At 42.7% G+C, this 18,166-nt stretch overlaps 1 protein-coding gene across 5 annotated transcripts; it reads right to left on the bottom strand.

Annotated features, from left to right (window-relative positions):
* Positions 1-1,995: 1,995 nt before the first annotated feature.
* GSTK1 (glutathione S-transferase kappa 1) lies at positions 1,996-6,469 on the bottom strand. 5 transcript variants are annotated; one of them, XM_008068518.1, is made up of 8 exons: positions 6,384-6,469; positions 5,849-5,930; positions 5,514-5,642; positions 5,121-5,221; positions 4,909-4,944; positions 3,106-3,222; positions 2,632-2,725; positions 1,996-2,325 (listed from the first exon to the last, which is right to left on the bottom strand). In XM_008068518.1, the coding sequence occupies exons 1-8, from the start codon at positions 6,453-6,455 to the stop codon at positions 2,276-2,278; spliced, it is 681 nt and encodes a 226-aa protein (XP_008066709.1). In that variant the 5' UTR covers positions 6,456-6,469; the 3' UTR covers positions 1,996-2,275. The 5 variants fall into 5 exon arrangements, with proteins under 5 accessions (XP_008066709.1, XP_021573482.1, XP_021573480.1 ...); XM_021717805.1 differs by having other exon boundaries at positions 2,001-2,322; XM_021717804.1 differs by having other exon boundaries at positions 2,001-2,325; positions 5,115-5,221; positions 6,384-6,456.
* Positions 6,470-18,166: the final 11,697 nt, after the last annotated feature.

Here is an 18,166-nt window from a genome sequence, read left to right as displayed (position 1 = left end):
TTAAATTTATTGTAGAGATGAGGTCTCATCATGTTGTCCAGGCTGGTCTTGAACCCCTGGGCTTAGGCAATCCTCTCACCTCTGCCTCCCAAAGTGCTAGGATTACAGGCATAAGCCACTGCACCTGGCCTATAAACACAATTTTTGATAGCTAAGAAACATTACCTCCTGAGTGTACCATAATTTACTCAAGTATTCTCCTGCTATTAGGTGTTTAAGTTGTTCACAATTTTTGATATCAACAAATAGTGCTGAGATGAGCATCTTATTCATAAACTGTCTCCACTCACTATGCTTGAAGGAGGTTTGATCCAGAAAAGTGACATTTTGTCTTAATTTTCCCTTACAGTTTTTTTTAAGGATTGTACAACTTCCCATATTTTTATTTGATAAAAATAAAAATATGATATGCATGTCATGAAACACCTTTGAAAAAGAGAGTACTAATTTTGAAGATGTACTTTTTTTTTTTTTTAATTGGGGGGGGTCTCACCTTGTCACCCAGGCTGGAGTGCAATGGCACAATCACGGCTCACCACAACCTTGACCTCCTGGGCTCTGGTGATCTCCCTCCTTAACCTCCCAAGTAGCTGGGACTACAGGCATGCTCTGCCATGCCCAGCTACTTTTTTTTTATTTTTTGTAGAGACGAGGTGTCATCTTGCTACGTTGCCCAGGTTGGTCTCCAACTCCTGGGCTCAAGAAATCTTCCCACCTTGGCCTCTCAAAGTGCTGGGATTACAGGTGTAAGCCACTGCTCCCACCTGAGATGTACTTTTGATATTACTTCACAGATAACCTGGGTAAAAATGATTTTAAATCCTGGAGGATGCTAGAGTCATGAAGAAGGGGAGAGAGGAGGAAGACAGAAAGTGATGGGGGATAAAAGGGTAAAGTAGGACATGAAAAGAGACAAAGCCAGGAGAGATGGAAGGGAAGATGGATCCACTCCTAAAGTCCCTCAGAGCTAAGGCTCCACAGCTGGTCTTCAACAGCTATCCAAGTGTGGTTTCAGATTCTCAATAAAGAGTGTTGCAGGGCGCCATGGCTCATACCTGTAATCTCAGCACTTTGGGAGGCAGAAGAGGACTTCCTGGGCCCAGGGGTTCGAGACCAGCATGGGCAACGTGACGAGACCTCATCTCTACAATAAATCAAAAAATTAGCTGGGCATGGTGGCGTGTGCCTGTAGTTCTAGCTACTTGGAAGACTGAGGGAGAACCCCAGCCACTGCACTCCAGACTGGGCGACAGTGACTCCAATAAAAAAAAACAAAAAAAAAACTAAACAAAAAAAGCCACAAAAAAGAGTGTTCTAAAAGAGGTTAAAATACTAGTGAAATGCAAGGGATTCTGATTATTGCACAGTGGGCACAGATAGAGGTAGGGACTCTGGATCAATTATTGGGGGGAATGGAAAAACTGTAGGTATGTGGGAGGAAACAGTGGTTATACTAGTTCTGGTGGAGAAGCCTTGGGGGTTTTCTTGGGATCTGCCTTGAGGGTTGGGAAAGGGAACTATGAAAGAATGCACAACATTTTTAAACCATGGCAACTTCAGCTGGTCTTCCTGAACTGCTTTGCCCTGGTTGTGCTGGTCCATGTGGTTGGACTCCATTTAAATATCTGGGTATAAGGTCAGTCATACTCAAGTTCCCTCCACTGTTCACTCCCACTAGGCTCCTGGCTCAGCCCCCATCTGTTACCATGGCTGGTCAGAGGACAGTAATGCCAAACTTAGTTGCAAAGTCCATCTGGCTTAGTTTCTGACCCTGACAAAGAGTCAGGGGGGAGTTTCTGTGTAAGAGAATGGAGAACGATTCTTGCTCCTTCCACACAAGCTGCCCAAGGTGGGCTTGAGGGCTGAGTGGCTGGGCTGGCTGGGCAGGCTAGAAGTATGAAAAGGACTCTTCTTCCTCAACCCCTAGAGGGCAGGATGTGACCACAGGAATGAGAAAAAGCCAACAACACCAGGTGAGACAGAGACCCAAAAGCATTTTGGCTAATGGAATTAGGTTTATTCTGTGGGAAAGCAGAGTGTAGGGCCCTCTAAAGGGCATTTGTGAGGCACAGAAGTGAAGAAGCCACAAGGCTAATGGCAGACCCTTCCCCAGTATCCCTGGGGTAAGGAGAAGACAGACAGCCCCCAGGGCCACAGAGGACACCTCTATCAGAGAGAGAAATCCAAGTTCCAGTGCCCTGCAGTGGAGCAGTGGTTCAGCAGGTGGCTTCTTTTTTTTTTTTTAATACCAAGTGTTTGCTTCCTCCGGGCAATCTTATAGTCTGGCATTCACAGCTGGAGGCACAGGGCCCATCCACTTCTCTCCTGGATCAAGAAATCACAGATGCTACACCCCATTTTCAGGTGTGTTGACAGCAGAAGTTGGCCCTACAAGGTCCCAGGGGTTTTCCAGAAGGAACCCTGCTTGGCTTCAGGGTACAGAAATCTCTTCCTTCCCTCCTCTGGGGGTGAAGGTGGACTCTCCCATTCAACCTTGAGCAACACTGTCTGTATTAGGTTTTGTTGTTGGAAGTGCCAAAAATATTTTTTGCTCTGAATCCCTCCTTCTAGTCAACTAATATAATGGGGATGGATCTGGGGTCAAAGTTCAGCACTGAACTTTTAACTTACCCAGCAGGTACGCCAGCAACTCCATCCTGTCAGAGCCAAATAACATGTGTGTCTGGCCATCCATGTGGGCTACGGTGACAGGCAGCCCAAAGGCCTGGAGAAAGAAGTTACAGTGAAGGGAGGAAGGTGACAGAGCAGATGTTTGTTAGGTTAGGGTTGAAGCCTTTGAGTCAATACTTGACTGGGGTCACAGAAGCAAAGCAACCAAAGAGGTGTAAGAGGCTTCATGGCCCCAGGAGCCTTCTCTGTTTTCTAACTCTTAGTTACTCTCAGTTTTTTCTCTCACTATTGATCCCCTTCCCTTCCTTTCCTTGGGCTCAGGAAAAGGAAGGGAGGTGAGGGTGGTCTAAGAGTATAGGGGAGAACTCATGTTGGGGAGGGGACTTTTGGGCAAAAGTATGGAACCCACGCCCAGAGATTCTCAGTTTCTGTCTTCAGGTCAGGGGCTGGGAACCCACCCAGAGAGTCGCTCACCCCATATTTGCAGGCTGCCTCAGTGGTCTCTTTGAGTTTGTTCTTCACCGTTGGTGTTGAGATCTTTTCCAGAAGTCCTCGGGCTTGCTCTGCAGACATACCAGCCTTCTTTGCAGCCTAAGGGGATGTGGTAGTTCGGGAATACAACTGTGTCTGTATTGTGGGGAGTGGGGAATCTCAGGAGAAAAGTTTGCTCTTTTCATTTTCTGCCCCCCCCCCCCCCGTTTTCCTGGCAGTGCCTTTACCCACTTATAAGTGAGATGGAGGGAAAAGCAGGTGGCACAGTTACAGTGACAAAAATTATCACCAGAGGGCATTTTTTTGAGTCATAATCTCACTCTGTCACCCAGTCATGCTCAAGGCCACCGCAGCCTCGACCTGCTGGGCTCAGGCAATCCTTCTACCTCAGCCTTCCAAGTAGCTGGAACTACAGGTGCATAATACCACGGCTGGCTAATTTTCTTAATGTATTGTAGAGACGAGGTCTCGCCAAGTTGCCCAATCTGGTCTCAAACACTTGGGCTCAGGTAATCCTCTTGCCTTGGCCTCCCAAAGTGCTGGGATTACAGGTGTGCGCCACTGTGCCCGGCAGGTTTATTTTTCTTATGAAACATGCTTTTTTGAATCAAGGACTGAGCTCTAATTCTCATGGAACTTCCTGAGGACTTTAGAACAAGGCACATGACTGTGGCCACTTAACCTGGCTTCTAAACAAGGATAAGGCTTCAGTTTGTTGTTAGAGTTTAATATCAGTGGTTCTTAACCTTGGCTGCACCTTTGATTCTCCTAGAGAGCTTTAGGCAATTCCCTTGTGTGGGCCATCCTTTAGAAAAATTACATCAGAATATGGGGGGTGGGGCTTAGGTCCAAGGTGCTCCAGGTGATTTTAAAGCACAACTAAGGCTGAAACCACTGACCTCCTAGACCTAAAGCAGTACCCATGAAGTCAGGCAGTCCACCCTAATGAGACACTGCCTTGACTTTGCTAAATTAGAGAACTAATGTTTAACAATAGGGAAATGGTTTAACAAATGTTTAACAATAGGGAAATGGTGAAGTTAATAAACACAGGCCCACTGAACAGAATGCTACGTGAAAATGAACAGTTATGCTTTCAAAGAGTTAAAAACAGCATGAAAATGATCATTAAATATTAAGTTTAAAAGCAAGCTAAAAATTATGCATATACTTTGCAGGAATAAAGATGTTTAGAAGATATATTGGCCATTCATACATTTAACTTTTGTGTGATTTGCCATTTTAGATATTAAATTTGAATATGCTTCAATTATTTTTTGTAAACTGGAGGGGAAATACTGTTTTGATTTTCCTGATTTAATGCTGAAGAAAAACTTACTTTTTATACCCTGTCTATAGCTGGCTGGTCAATGTTTAGAGCTATTTCCCGTTGTTCTCATTCAGGCTTCTGTGTAATTGTGACACAGAGTCATAGTGTCCCTTTTTATCTTTTTAAAAGTCTCCTGCTTTCCATTATGGATGTGTTGGTGGGGTTTGTGTTGGAGTCTTTGGAGACTTGTGAATACTCTCGCCTCTCCATCTGGGGGTTCTAACTTTCTCCCACTGACTTCTTTCATCAAATACATTCTACCCATATATTGCCCCTTTGCACTTTCCCATTCAGCACCATTAAGAATCTTTTAGTTTGGACTTTTCAGTAATTTCCCCCCCGAAACACAGACATCCTTTCTCTCCAAATAACTGTGACCTTTCCATGAAATAAGAAAACTATTGTCTTTTTCAGATTCTCTATGAGCGCAGTGGGGGAAGAGCTAGGACACTCACAGTCAGGATGCTCTGGGGCTCTGAGATGTCTTCATCCTGGAAAGAAAAGAACATTCAGCAGGGAGGAAGTGGCCTGGAGAGGAATGTGACTGAAGGACAGGAGGTCCGTGAACAATAAGGGAAGGAAAGATCATGACTCTGGAAGCGGGGCTGGGGAGGGTCAGAAAGTCGTCCAAGATCCTCCCGCAGGATTCCCAGAGCCCCACCCTTACCCGCGACCAGATGCGCATCCACAGCTCTCGGGACACTTTCTCCAGCATCTCTGGGTGCTCCAAGTTCACTGCGGTAAGGAACCGCATGGCCGACAAACTTCCTGTGGAGCAGAGAAACTCAGAGGCAGGGCTTCTTTCCCTGGTTTCCTAACGCAAGACCAGCTCTTCCCCCATATCTCAATTGCCCCCAACCTCTCGCCCAAGTTTCTCATAACCATTCGCCTTCTCCTCTTCTCTTTCGGGCCCCAGCAACTTTCAGCTCCCTCATCTCTGATCCGTAATCTCCCAGGCATGCTTCGTTTGATTCAGTCTCCTGGAACCCTCCATCCTCGCCTTTTAACCGCAGACTTCTTTGCTCTCCACTGGAATACACCACCTGCATCCCACTCTCACCTTTTTCAAGAAGCACGGAGAATAAATCCTTGGGGAGTTGGATGGGAACCTGCAGATGCTGTCTCAAGAGGTTAATGTCACTGGCCAAGTACTGTGCTTTGCGAGGAAGCAGAGCTGGTGGCTTGTTTCCTGCCAGGAGGAGGATGGGCACACTAGTGAGAGAAGGCCCAAGGGTCCCAGGTCGGGGGACTCCTACCTGGATTTTGGGCAGGGGGCAACTTACTAAATGCTAGTGCCAATATAAAGCTGCAGCTAAGGATAGCTTCCCGGGGTGAGTGAAACCCTCTCTCTCAGCCCTCTTCCCTCCCCTCCGGGTAGTCTTTTGCCCTTTCTACCGCTGTCTTTCATAATCCCAGCTATGAGGCTCGGCTGCAACCGCAAGTTGATGTTCCAGATGTTCTGATACCGGCACAGGACCTGCCCCCAAACAGAGGTGAGAACGTCAGCCAGCATATAAGACGGGAAAAGTGAAACAGGTGAGGGAAGGGTTGTTTCATGGCAACCAATTAGCGGGGTAGGGATATGAGGGCACTCTAAACTGTTTGGTTCGAAATGGCAAAACTGTTCTGCATCCTGCCCCCAAATTGCCATCAGAGGCTAAGTGGTAGTCGGGCCATGGATTTCTCCTGAGTCTTTGGAGCCGCCGCTGTTCTCAACCACCATGGGAAACGACTGTTTTAGGACACAAGGCTCGACCGAGACGGTCATTCCATGCCCTTTATAAGCACAAAATGACCTTCAGCCCTGGAGCTCTCTCTATCTGAATCCGTGGGCAGCGCCAGGAATTTCACGACACCTCTCTCCCTGCGGCCGCTCCTCCCTCTGCCCCAACTCTCCAGGCCCGGGCCGAGGCGGGTCCCCCCGCGTCACCTCAAAGCTCAGCCAGGAGTAAGGGGACAGCACGTCGTAGAAGAGCTCCAGGGTGCGCGGCAAGGGCCCCATGTTGCAGTGCCGGGGCGGCAGAAGCGAAGCGAAACGGGCTCCGGAAGAACCGCGTTCGAGTTCCTCTCCCCGGAGTGCCGCAGACCCGGCCCACTTTACCCACGCTCGGCGGGCCCCGCCCCCTTACTCCCCGCCCGGCAGACCCCGCCCCTTCACCCCTCCCCGCCCCTCGGCGGACCCCGCCCCCTTACGCCCTGCCCGGCAGTTCGCCCACTGCCTAAGCCGCGCAGCCTCGGGGGAGAGACACACCCCCGGCGGGCGAACCCAGGGGCGGGCGCAGATGTGGAGCGCCGCGCCCCTCAAGGTCACCGTCCTCCTCTGGGGGCGTCTGGTGGGAAGGGGGTCGTCTCTCAGTTAGCTGTGCGCCTTTGGGGAGTCACTTGACCTCTCTGAACCTCAGTTTCCTCATCGCACTTACGCATGGGGGATACCTAATGATAAGACCTACCTCGTGTCGAATAGTAAGGAATGAAATGGCCCCCATTAAGTGTAAGCTCTTATTGTTACTTGGCAGTTGCATGAACCTCTTGAAACTAGGGCAGAGTAAGACGTTCTCACACTGCACATTTTCTTGTGTCCCCTTTGTCAGAGATTTGCACAATGCCTGGGTCAGAGATTTGCACAATGCCTGGGACATATTTGACAATCTGAGTAAACGAAGGAGGGGCTGGCAGGGGATGAGGAGGCCTCACTGCAGCGATCATTGTGGGAATAATGGGGAAGGATCTGCCCTATTTGTATTTGCAGATATGTAAATCATAGTGTCTTATATTGGAATTACATTTACTGTAAATAAGCAGATTTTAAAAAATAATTTTACTTGATTAAAAATTAAATGGCCGGGCACAGTGGCTCACACCTATAATCCCAGCACTTTAGGAGGCCGAGGTGAGAGGATTGCCTGAGTCCAGGGATTCGAGATCAGCTTGGTGAGACCTCATCTCTACAATAAATCAAGAAACATTATCGAGGCGTGATGGCGCATTTCTAGTTCCAGCTACTTGGAAGGCTGACGGATCACCTGAGCCCAGCAGATCGAGGCTGTGGTGGCCATGAGCATGCCACTGCACTCCAGTCTGGGCCGCAGAGTGAGACTCCGACTCAACAAAAACAAAACTTTAAACATTATTAATTTTATAAATTGGAAAACACATAGTAAAGATTCCATTTCTCATTTGTCTTCATAAGGAAAACAATTCCAGGCTGTCAGAATACAAAAAATCAAGATGAACATGGAGTAGATCAGATAAAATGGAATGAGAAATGATGGGTATCTTCACTCACTTGCAAATTAAATTAGTTGGCTGACAACTACTGAAACTTAACTTTTGCTTTTTTTCCAGTAATATTCATTTTAAAGTGTCCAAGAGCTAATTCATCATGGTAATTTAAGATTTTATTTCAAAAGTAGATTACTTATTTTTAAAAAAACTATATTTAGAAATAATTTTAGACTTACACAAGAGTTGTAAAGATAATACAAAGAGTTTCTGAATACTCCTCACCCAGTTTCCCCTAATGTGAACATCTTATGTAATCATGGTATAATAATCATAACCAATACAGTAACATCGATCCAATACTTTAACTAAATTATAGACTTTATTCGGGTTTTACCAGTTTTTCCACTAATTTGTTTTTTCGGTTCAAGGGTCCAGTCCAGCATACCACACAGCATTTAGTTGTTAGTCTCCTCTTATCTATGAAAGTTTCTTGGCCTTTTCTTATGTCTCATGATCTTGACATGAGTGAAAAGTAAATATCAGCTATTTTGTAGAATACCCCTACATTTGGGTTTTTCTGATTTTTTTTTTCAGAATTAGACTGGACGTATGGATTTGGGGGAAGAATACCAAGAGGTGAAGTGCCAATTTTCTTTCACCCACAATTTTATCATCTATTAGTGGATCTTGCCTACAGCAATTGTTCTATGGTGTTCTAATGGTGATTTTCTGTTTCCTTTGTTTCTTTACCTTTATTTGTTGGAATTTTTCTGGCAGAATTGTCCTTTCTTTTCATTTATTTTTTTTTCAGTCAGTTATTTATATCAGTACGTACTCATAGATCTTTAAGAGTTATATAATTGGTTTTTTTGTTTTTTGTTTTTTATGTTAATCAACTATTTATTGGTAAGGCTTCCAGTAGGATTATCAGTAGTTAGGTCAAAAGTTATACGTGGATTTTTGACTGCACAAAGGGTCAATCCCCCAAACCCTGTGTTGTTCAAAGGTCAACTGAATTTGTCTTTTATTTACACTGCACTGTCAGACTCTCATAATATAAAATAATTAGAATTAGAATCTGGTCATCAGGGACCCCAACAGGACTAGTGGAAAGAGCAGAAGGAAGAGGAGCTTTTGCTTTCTGTGCTTTGCTGACTTTGGCTTCTCCTAACAGCAGGGACCTGAGATAACGAGCTGCAAGATAACTGAGGCTAGCCGTGCTCGGTGGCTCAGCCTGTAATCCCGCGCCTTTGGGAGGCCGAGGTTAGTGGATTGCCTGAGCCCGCGGGTTCGAGTCCCGCCTGGGCAACTTGGCGAGACCTCATCTCTACAATAAATAAAAAATTAGCCGGGCATGGTAGTGCACACCTGCAGTTCCAGCTGCTTGGAAGGCTGAGGCGGAAGGATCGCCGGAGCCCAGCAGGTCGAGGCTGCAGTGGCCGGGAGTGGCCACTGCACTCCAGTCTGGGGAACGGAGTGAGACTCCAACTCAAAAAAAAAAAAAAGACAACTGAGACTATGTGGACAAGAGGGCAACACCTCTATGCAGAACCAGAACCTTTTTGCACGTTGCTTCTCTTGGCCTCCTAGAAAAAGCCTATTCACAAATGCTCTTTCACACTGTGCCAAGGCTCCCTATGCCCCTGCAGATTGCAAAGCCACTCCCCAGTAAGCCACAGACGAAGGTCAGGTGACACTTTAATTGGCTGATGTCTTTGGAGATTACTACTAGTCACATATGGGCCAGAGCAGAAAACAGAGGCCCAGTACTCAGGGTGGAGTCTCAGGGGAAACAATAGGCCGGTAGGAGGTCAGCGGTGGCTGAAGAATCCCTGAGGATGGTTATATTTAAATGGCTTCATCCTGCTGGGACTCCTGAAAAGCCGCAAACACATCTTCTCCTGGGGAAATTCCTTGGACCCCTCCACGCTGTCATCATGGCTCTCAGTCTCCAGGTAGACGTCCAGCAACACACACAGCTGCTGCAGCTGGTTGGTCAAGAGCTGATGGCTGGGGGAGTTATAGAATTGTAAAACATTAATCAGAGTCTCTATTCTTTGTCTCCATACACTATAATATTATTACTATTATTATTATATTGGGCGCTGGTGTGAATAATATAGAGTGGGAACATAAAAATATATGCTTCTGTGTGCTATTATCTTCATATTGCTGAGGCAAGAAAAACTTCAGACAAATTAAGTTTAACAAAGTTTATTTGAGCAAAGAATGATGAGTAAATCAGGCAACACTCAGAACCAGAAAAGGTTCAGAGAGCTGTACAAGAGCTCTGTGACTATAGGCAGTGAGTATTCATAAACAGAGCAGGGAACTGAAGTACAGAAATAGCTTGATTGGTTACTGTGAGGTATTTTGCTTTATTTGGACATGGTTTGATCAGTTGGCTGTCTGTGGTTGCCTGAAATTTGACTGCTTGTGATTGACTGAGACCTGGATATCTATTATGAAAATTTAGACTCCTAAGTTAAGTTTCGGTTTGTTTATGTACTAAGAGTGTAGTTCATTTTGTAGAAACTCAAAGTATGGAAACACTCAGGTCAATGGTCTCCTACTTATTTAATTTAATTTAATTTTAGATTTGGGGATACATATGCACATTTGTTACATGGACATATTATGTAGTGGTGGGAGTTGAGTCTCAGGTGGCCCATTCCCCAGACAGTGAACGTTGTACCCCACAGCTAATTTGTGAACCCTAACTCTCCTCCCCACCTCCTCCCTTTTTGGTGTTCCCAGTGTCTATTATTTTCATCTTTGTGATTTAGCTCCCACATGAGTGAGAACATGAAGTGTTTGGTTTTCTGTTTCTGATTCAGTTCACTTAGGATGATGAGCTCCATCTCTATCCATGGTGCTGCAAAGGACATGATTTCATTCTTTTTTAGGGCTGCATAATATTCCATGGTATTCCATATCATATTTTCTTTATCCAGTCTATTGTTGGTTTTAAATTTAATCCTAGATACTGATTAAAACTGTTGAAATCAGAAACAGTAGTATAAGTAAATTATTTGAAGTAGAAAAAGGACCCAATAGAGGAACTAAACATGACAGAATTATCAAACATTAGAGGAGGGAGCGAAGCGGTGATGCATATAAACTGAATTCTTATCTTTCGTAGATAAGCCAATGATATTGTCTACATTTGAAACCGCAGTAAATAGAACTTTAATCATGTAATTTGGAATTAAGTAATAAGAGAAATGCTTTAAATAAGTTACCTTTTTAAATCAGTAAAAGGTGGATTATTTAATAAATGATAGTGGGGCAACTGGGAAGTTTAAACAAAATGAGTTTGGGCTCATACCTCAGACCTTACACATGGAACATCTCTAAATAGATACAATATTTCAATGTTCAACATTTTTTGTTGTTTTTTTTTTTTTGAGTTGGAGTCTCACTCTGTCGCCCAGACTGGAGTGCAGTGACCTGCTGGGCTCCGGAGATCCTTCTGCCTCAACCTTACGAGTAGCCGGAATTACAGGCGCACGCTACCACGCCTGGCTGATTTTTTTGATTTATTGTAGAGATGAGGTCTCACCAAGTTGCCCAGGTGGGTCTCGAACCTGCGGGCTCAGGCAATCTACTCACCTCGGCCTCCCAAAGCGCGGGATTACAGGCTGAGCCACCGAGCCTGGCCAATGTTCAACATTTTAACAAAAGTAATAAAGTACCTGAGGAACTTATGGAAAACTTAAAAAAAAAAAATCTGGGTGTAGAGACATCCTTGTTATCTGTAATACTAAAAAAAAAAGTCTGCTTGGCAAAGTCCAATAAGTAAAAAAATATACCCGGGAAAAATATCTGTGCTCATTTTGCAATCCAAAGCTAATTTTAATTATCCTAATATAGCAAGAGCAAAAAATATATTAAAAGAACAGAAGCCCAATGGAAAAATGAGAAAATAAAGTGAACAGAATAGTCACAGAAATAGACATATAGATGACTCTCAAATGTTTTTTAAAAAGCTACTTGCATATATGTTTATGAAAATTTCCAGTTAAAACTACACTATGAAATGCTTTTCTCTATCAAGTTGGCAAAGTTTTACAGTTTGATGACTCAGCATTGGCAGAGAATTGTGGAAAGCCATTCGCTTATGTAACCCATGGAATTGATATACCTTCTGTGGAGGTCAGTTTACTGATATTTTTCTGTTTTAAAATGCACAGACCCTTTGATCCAGCATTTTAAAGAATTTTTACTATAAACCTGATTGCCACATGTAAGATAATGTGCTATGAGGTTATTTATTTATGATTTTTTTTTTGAGTTGGAGTCTCACTGTCACCCAGACTGGAGTGCAGTGGCCGCTCCCGGCCACCGCAGCCTCAGCCTGCTAGGCTCTGGTGATCCTTCTGCCTCAGCCTTCCAAGTAGCCGGAATTACAGGCATGTGCTACCACGCCCGGCTAATTTTTTTGATTTATTGTAGAGATGAGGTCTCACCTGCCCAGGCGTGTCTCGAACCCGCGGGCTCAGGCAATCCACTTACCTCAGCCTCCCAAAAGCGCGGGATTACAGGCTGAGCCACCGAGTCCGGCTTATTTATGATTATTTTTAATTGACAAATTACAATTATCTATATTTATGGAGTATAATGTTATGTATTGATATAAATGAAAAATGTGGGATGAGTCAAGCTAATATCTATCACCTCACTTATCATTTTTTCTGATGAGCCATTTGAAATATACTCTTAGCAATTCTGAAATATGCAACATATTATAAGCTATAGTCACCATGCTGTGCAATAGATCTCAAAACCTATTCTTTCTGTCTAACAAAATCTCTGTACCCTTTTCACAGTATTTTCCCATTGGCCCTTCTGTAGTGAGTTCTTATAATTTTATCATTCATTTTGAACACAAATTTAGCTTTCTCATACCAGAAATAGAGCTCAGTTACCTTTGACACAGTTTCCAGTTCTACACCTCACTCACATGGCTCAAGCTGGTGGCCAGAAATAAGAACTTAAAGGCATCTCTCCCACCTAGCACACTTTCCACTTTCCCACTGCTTCATTTAAATGGGCCATTTGGGCATTTGCCAACAAACTTAAAATGACTAGGCCCTCATATGTACTGCAAGTTGCTGTGTGCTTTTCTTTCTCTGCCTGACTCTTCATTCCTGTATGGCATGACCCAGGGATGGAGAATTACGCTTTTAATGATTATACCCTTTTGGCCCAGGATCTGTAAGCCAAAATCTTTGTATTTGTTTCCTGTTGTAGTGGTACATTGAATTTGTGCCTTCCACCTGAAGTACTAGAGGATGCTCCAGGCTGGATGTTCCCCAAGACCTTGGGAAGAGCACAAGGTCCAGCTCCCAGTGCCAGAGTGATGTTACACAGGGATGAACTGAACCTGGGTGAAAGGCTACAAGGCATTTGCCTATATAAACAAGTTTTCTGTGTGAGAGATCTCCTAGTCACAAGTTGAACAGCATTAGGCCATCCACTAGGTAAAAGATGTGTGCCATAAAAGCCACACTCTAAATACCCACTTCCAGTTCCCCTTCGTTTCCTGTTAGGGCATAGTTGCTAGGCACTCTGGTACTGGAGCCCCTGTTTAGCTGGACTTTCAAAACATCCCCATAGCATTTCCATCATGGCTGTATTAATTTACATTCCTACTAACAATGTACAAGAGTCCCCGTTTCTCTGCATCCTTGCCATCACTTGTTATCTTCATCTTTGTAATAATAACCTAACAGATGTGAGGCACTATCTAACTGTGGTTGTAATTTGTACTTCCCCAGTGTTAGTGATGATTTTTTTTTTCAGATCTGTTAGCCATTTGTATGTCTTCTTTTGAGAAATATATAGTCATGTCCTTTGCCTATTTAAAAAACCTGGCTATGTGTTTTCTTGCTGTTGAGTTATTTGAGTTAATCCCTTGTCATTGGGTGGTTTACAAATATTTTCTCTCACTCTTTGAGTTGTCTCTTTATTCTGTTAATTGTTTCCTTTGCTAGACAAAAGCTTTTTAGTTTTATGAAATCCCATGTATCTATTTTTGCTTTGGTTGCATGGACTTTTGGAGTCATATTAACAAATCACTGCCCAGACAAATGTTATGGAGATTTTCCCCTTTGTTTTTATTTATTTATTTATTTATTTAATTTTTTGAGTAGGAGTCTCACTCTGTTGCCCAGGCTGGAGTGCAGTGGCACACTCAAGGCCACTGTAGACTCGGCCCGCTGGTCTCAGGTGATCCTTCCATTTCAGCTTTCCAAGTACCTGGAACTATAGGCGTGCGCCACCATGCCTGGCTAATTTTTTTAAATTTATTGTAGAGATGAGTGCTCACCAAGTTGCCCAGGCTGGTCTTGAACCCCTGGCCTCAGGCAATCCTCTCGCTTCAGCCTCAAGTGCTGGGATTACAGGCTTGAACCACTGTGCCAGCCGGCCTCCCCTTTGTTTTTTTTCTAGCAGTTTTAAAATTGCAGGGCTCATATTTAAGTCTTTAATCTTTTGTGTGTGTCGATTTTTGTATACGTTATAAGAATGTCATTTTATTATTTTGTATATAACCAGTTTTCCAATACCATCTATTGAAGAGACTATCTTTTCTCCATTGTATGTTCTTAGAACCATTATCAAAAAGCAATTGTCATCTGTGTGTGATGGTGCATGCCTATAGTTCCAGAGACCAGTCTGGACGACCTAGCAGAATGCTGTCTGTAAGAAAAAAAAAGAGCAATTGTCTGTAATGGATGAATTTATGTTTTATTTCTGGGCTCTCTAACCTGTTGCATTTGTCAATGTATCTGTTTTTATGCCAGTATCATGCTCCTCTGATTACATAACTTTGTGGCGTATTAGGTAGTATGATATCTTCAGCTTTGTTCTTTTTTGCTGAATATTGTTTTTAGCTATTTTGGATCTTTTATAGTTTCATACACATTTAAAGATTGTTTTTAATTGTTTTGCCTTTTAACCCTCATAATAGAGGGGACTTTACATGCCACCATTAGAGTGATAAAATATTCTAAATATGACTATATATGACTTACATTATTGAATTTTTTTTTCTTTCTTTTCTTTTTCTTTTTTTTTTTTGAGAGATAGGATCTCACTATATTGCCCAGATGGTCTCAAACTCCTGGACTCAAACAGTTCTCCCACCTTGGCCTCCAAAAGTGCTGGGATTGTAGGCATGAGCCACTATGCCTGGTCAGAGTTTTGTACTTTTGTGTGCTTTATGTTGTTAACCAATGATCTTTCGTTTCAGCTTAGAGAACTCTCTTCAGCAATTCCTGTAAGGCAATTACTACTAGTGATGGTGGAATAGTGGTGATGGACTTTCTTAGATTTTATTTGGGAGAATTTTGATTTCTCCTTTATTTCTGAATGACTTCTTTGCTGAGTAATGTATTCTTGTTTGGTAGTGTTTTCCTTCAGCACTTTGACTATATTATTCCACTCTGACCTGGTCTGCAGGGTTGCTGCTGAGACATCCATTGATAGTTATATTAAGACTCCCTAGTATATGATATGTTTATCTCTTGTTGCTTTCAGAATTATTTAATTCTGAAATTCTTTAATTTTTGATACTTTGATCAAACTTGTCTTGGTGAACTCCTCTTTGAGTTTAACTTTATTGAAGACCCCTGAGCTTCCTGTATCTGGATGTTAACATCTTTTGCCAGATTTGAGAAGTTTTCAACCACTAAAAAAATGTGTTGTAGCCCTTTCTCTTTCTTTCTTCTGTCTGTTACTTCCATTATGCAAATTTAGTTTTCTTGATGGTGTACCATAATTTCCATGGGCTTCCTTCATTCTTATTCTTTTTAGTGTTGCTATTTTGATAGAATGATTTTAAATGTACTACCTTTGACCTCATGAATTCCATCTTCTTGCTTGACTGAGTCTGCTGTTGAAGTGTTTTACTGAATTTGTCATTTCATTTATTGTGTTTTTTTATCTCTAGAATTTCTATTTTTTGTTTTCTATTTCTTTGCCAAATGTTTTGTTTTGTTTATGATTTCTCTCTAAATTTTATTTAATTTTTTATCCATATTTTCTTGTAGTTCTCTGAACTTCTTTAAGAGGAATTTTTCTAAATTTTTCTGTCAGTCATTTTATTTATTTATTTATTTATTTGGTGGGGGAGCAAAGGCTGCGCATCGAAGCTGGACTGGATAAAACAATGTGATACATATACACGGTGGAATATTATGCAGCCATAAAGAAGGACAAATATATGGACTTTGCAACAACTTGGATGGATTTGGAGTCGATCATACTCAGTGATTTATCACACAAGCAAAGAACAGAGTCCCATATGTTGTCAGTCATTTTATAGATCTTCATTTTGTGGGGCTCATTATTGAAGTTGTATTAATTTCTTTTGGTGGTTTATATTTCTCTGATTTTTTTTGTGACACTATATTTTTGTGTTTGTGTCTAATATTTGAGGAAGCAGCCACCTTGTCCAGCCTTTGCAGATATTCTTTGGTAAGGATAGACTTACTGTTTAGTCTAGCCTGGAATTCTGGATGGGTCACCTGGTAGTGACCATGGGAAGGCAGATCTTGTTTTGGGGTTCTTTATTTGGGCCAGCCTGCTGCTGTGCTCTGAGGTTAGGTAGGACCAGTGGCTCTGCTCCGTGGTTCAGTGTGAGAACACTGACTGGGCTCTGCAATTACCTCTGATGAAGCAGGGTTGCAGGCTGTATTTTCTGTATGGATGATATTGATATTGCTGTTCAGAATTTATGGTTAGACGGGTCTGCAGGCTAAGCTCTGAGACTAGGTAAGGTCTCCAGGATCACTGCTTGGCCTCTTGAGATGGGTGGGCCAGAGGCTATGCTCTACAGATATGCATAGTTTGGAGCATTCCTCCATGCTTAGGCCTAGAGAGAACCTCAGACTAGACTCTGAAGCTGACCAGGGTTACTGTTTAACCACTAAGGTCAGGTGTGGTCAGATGTTCTGCTCTGTAAATATGTGGGGACATGGGCTTACCTTCCTATGAGTTTATATTTTACACTTTTTTTTTTTTGGTAAAAGCAACAGATTGAAAACTACCTAAATGTTCATCATTGTGGGACTAATTCAATACATCAATACTTAAGATATTTTGTAACTTTAAACATTAATTTGAAATCTTTTAAAGTATTAATACTAGATTATATTCTATATATGAATAAGTAAAAAAGCAAGATATAAAATAGTACATATTATTCTTATTTTGAAAGATTAAAATACTCTGTGTGTGAGTATACACAAGCACATATATGCTTCTTGCTATTTCTGAATACAGAGACAAAGAACTGACAAAATTGCTTTTGAGGAAGAAAGCTAGATGGCTGAGTGGCAGGTAGGAGGGAGAGTTTTGTTGTATATAGCATAATACTTTTTAAGATTTGACCCATGTAGTTAAATCATCTACCCATAAAGAAAGAAAGACACAAAGGAAGAAAGGAAAGGGGAATGAAGTAGGGAAGGATGGAGGAAAAAAGGAAGAAAAAAAAGTAATAAAGGAAGGAAGAAAGCTGTCTTAAAAACTTATACTGGAGGAAGAGGGAGGGGGTTAGAAAGAGACTGCTATTATTTTATTTTTTACATTTGTCTATTTTACTTTGATTTAAGGAAAATGTCAATTAGAAGGCTTTGTAGCAACATGTGTGACACAGTGTTAAGATATAATATTTACCAAGACATAACTGAGCATTTACATCACTAGTTTTCAGTGCTTGATATTTTCCTAAGGATTTGCCAAGGACTATGTGAAATTCTGTGTGCTAACTTTCTCACTTAAGAAAACATACCAAGCCGGGCTCAGTGGCTCAGCCTGTAATCCCGCGGCTTTGGGAAGCTGAAGTGAGTGGATTGCCTGAGCCCGCGGGTTCGAGACCTGCCTGGGCAACTTGGCGAGACTTCATTTCTACAATAAATCAAAATTAGCCAGGCGTGGTAGCACGTGCTTGTAGTTCCAGCTACTCGGAAGACTGAGGCAGAAGGATCACCGGAGCCCAGCAGGTCGAGGCTGCGGTGGCCGGGAGCGGCCACTGCACTCCAGTCTGGGCGACAGAGTGAGACTGTGTCTCAAAAAAAAAAAAAAAGAAAGAAAACATACCAAAATGTGAGACAGTGAAATTGACATTATTATAATTCTAATCTTGGGCGTGCTATGCTGTGTTAAAAGAGGTAAACTTTGGCAACTGGGGTACATTAAACAAAATTAAATAATAATTTGAATGGAATCTCACAGTTCATCAGCACATACCTGTTGGAGACCAGCTCCGATCTTTTGAGGGAGGGTTAGGACCCGCACCGGAGAATCAGGAAGCGGCAAGAAGAGACCACTCGGAGGTAGTTCTTCTGGGAACAGTCTGATCAGGACTGAAGCCAAATTTTATTCGGACTCCTTCCAACTTATATACCATTTTCTATACCCTCCAGCACTGTGATAATCACTTGCTGGGGGCGTACAAGTTCCGTGCTTTACAAACTATGCATC

This window comes from Carlito syrichta, unplaced genomic scaffold, assembly GCF_000164805.1.
Source record: "Carlito syrichta isolate Samal-C Ts95f unplaced genomic scaffold, Tarsius_syrichta-2.0.1 Scaffold311134, whole genome shotgun sequence".
In the NCBI taxonomy this organism is placed as follows: domain Eukaryota; kingdom Metazoa; phylum Chordata; class Mammalia; order Primates; family Tarsiidae; genus Carlito; species Carlito syrichta.
This window is presented reverse-complemented; position numbering and strand designations above follow the sequence as displayed.

Coding starts and splice junctions, on each gene's coding strand:
- GSTK1 (XM_021717804.1), bottom strand. CDS start 6,455: ATGGGGCCCTTGCCGCGCACCCTGGAGCTCTTCTACGACGTGCTGTCC. Junction 5,643..5,848: donor TGGGATTATGAAAGACAGCG/GTAGAAAGGGCA, acceptor TCCTCCTGGCAG/GAAACAAGCCACCAGCTCTG. Junction 5,222..5,513: donor CTCCGTGCTTCTTGAAAAAG/GTGAGAGTGGGA, acceptor TCTGCTCCACAG/GAAGTTTGTCGGCCATGCGG.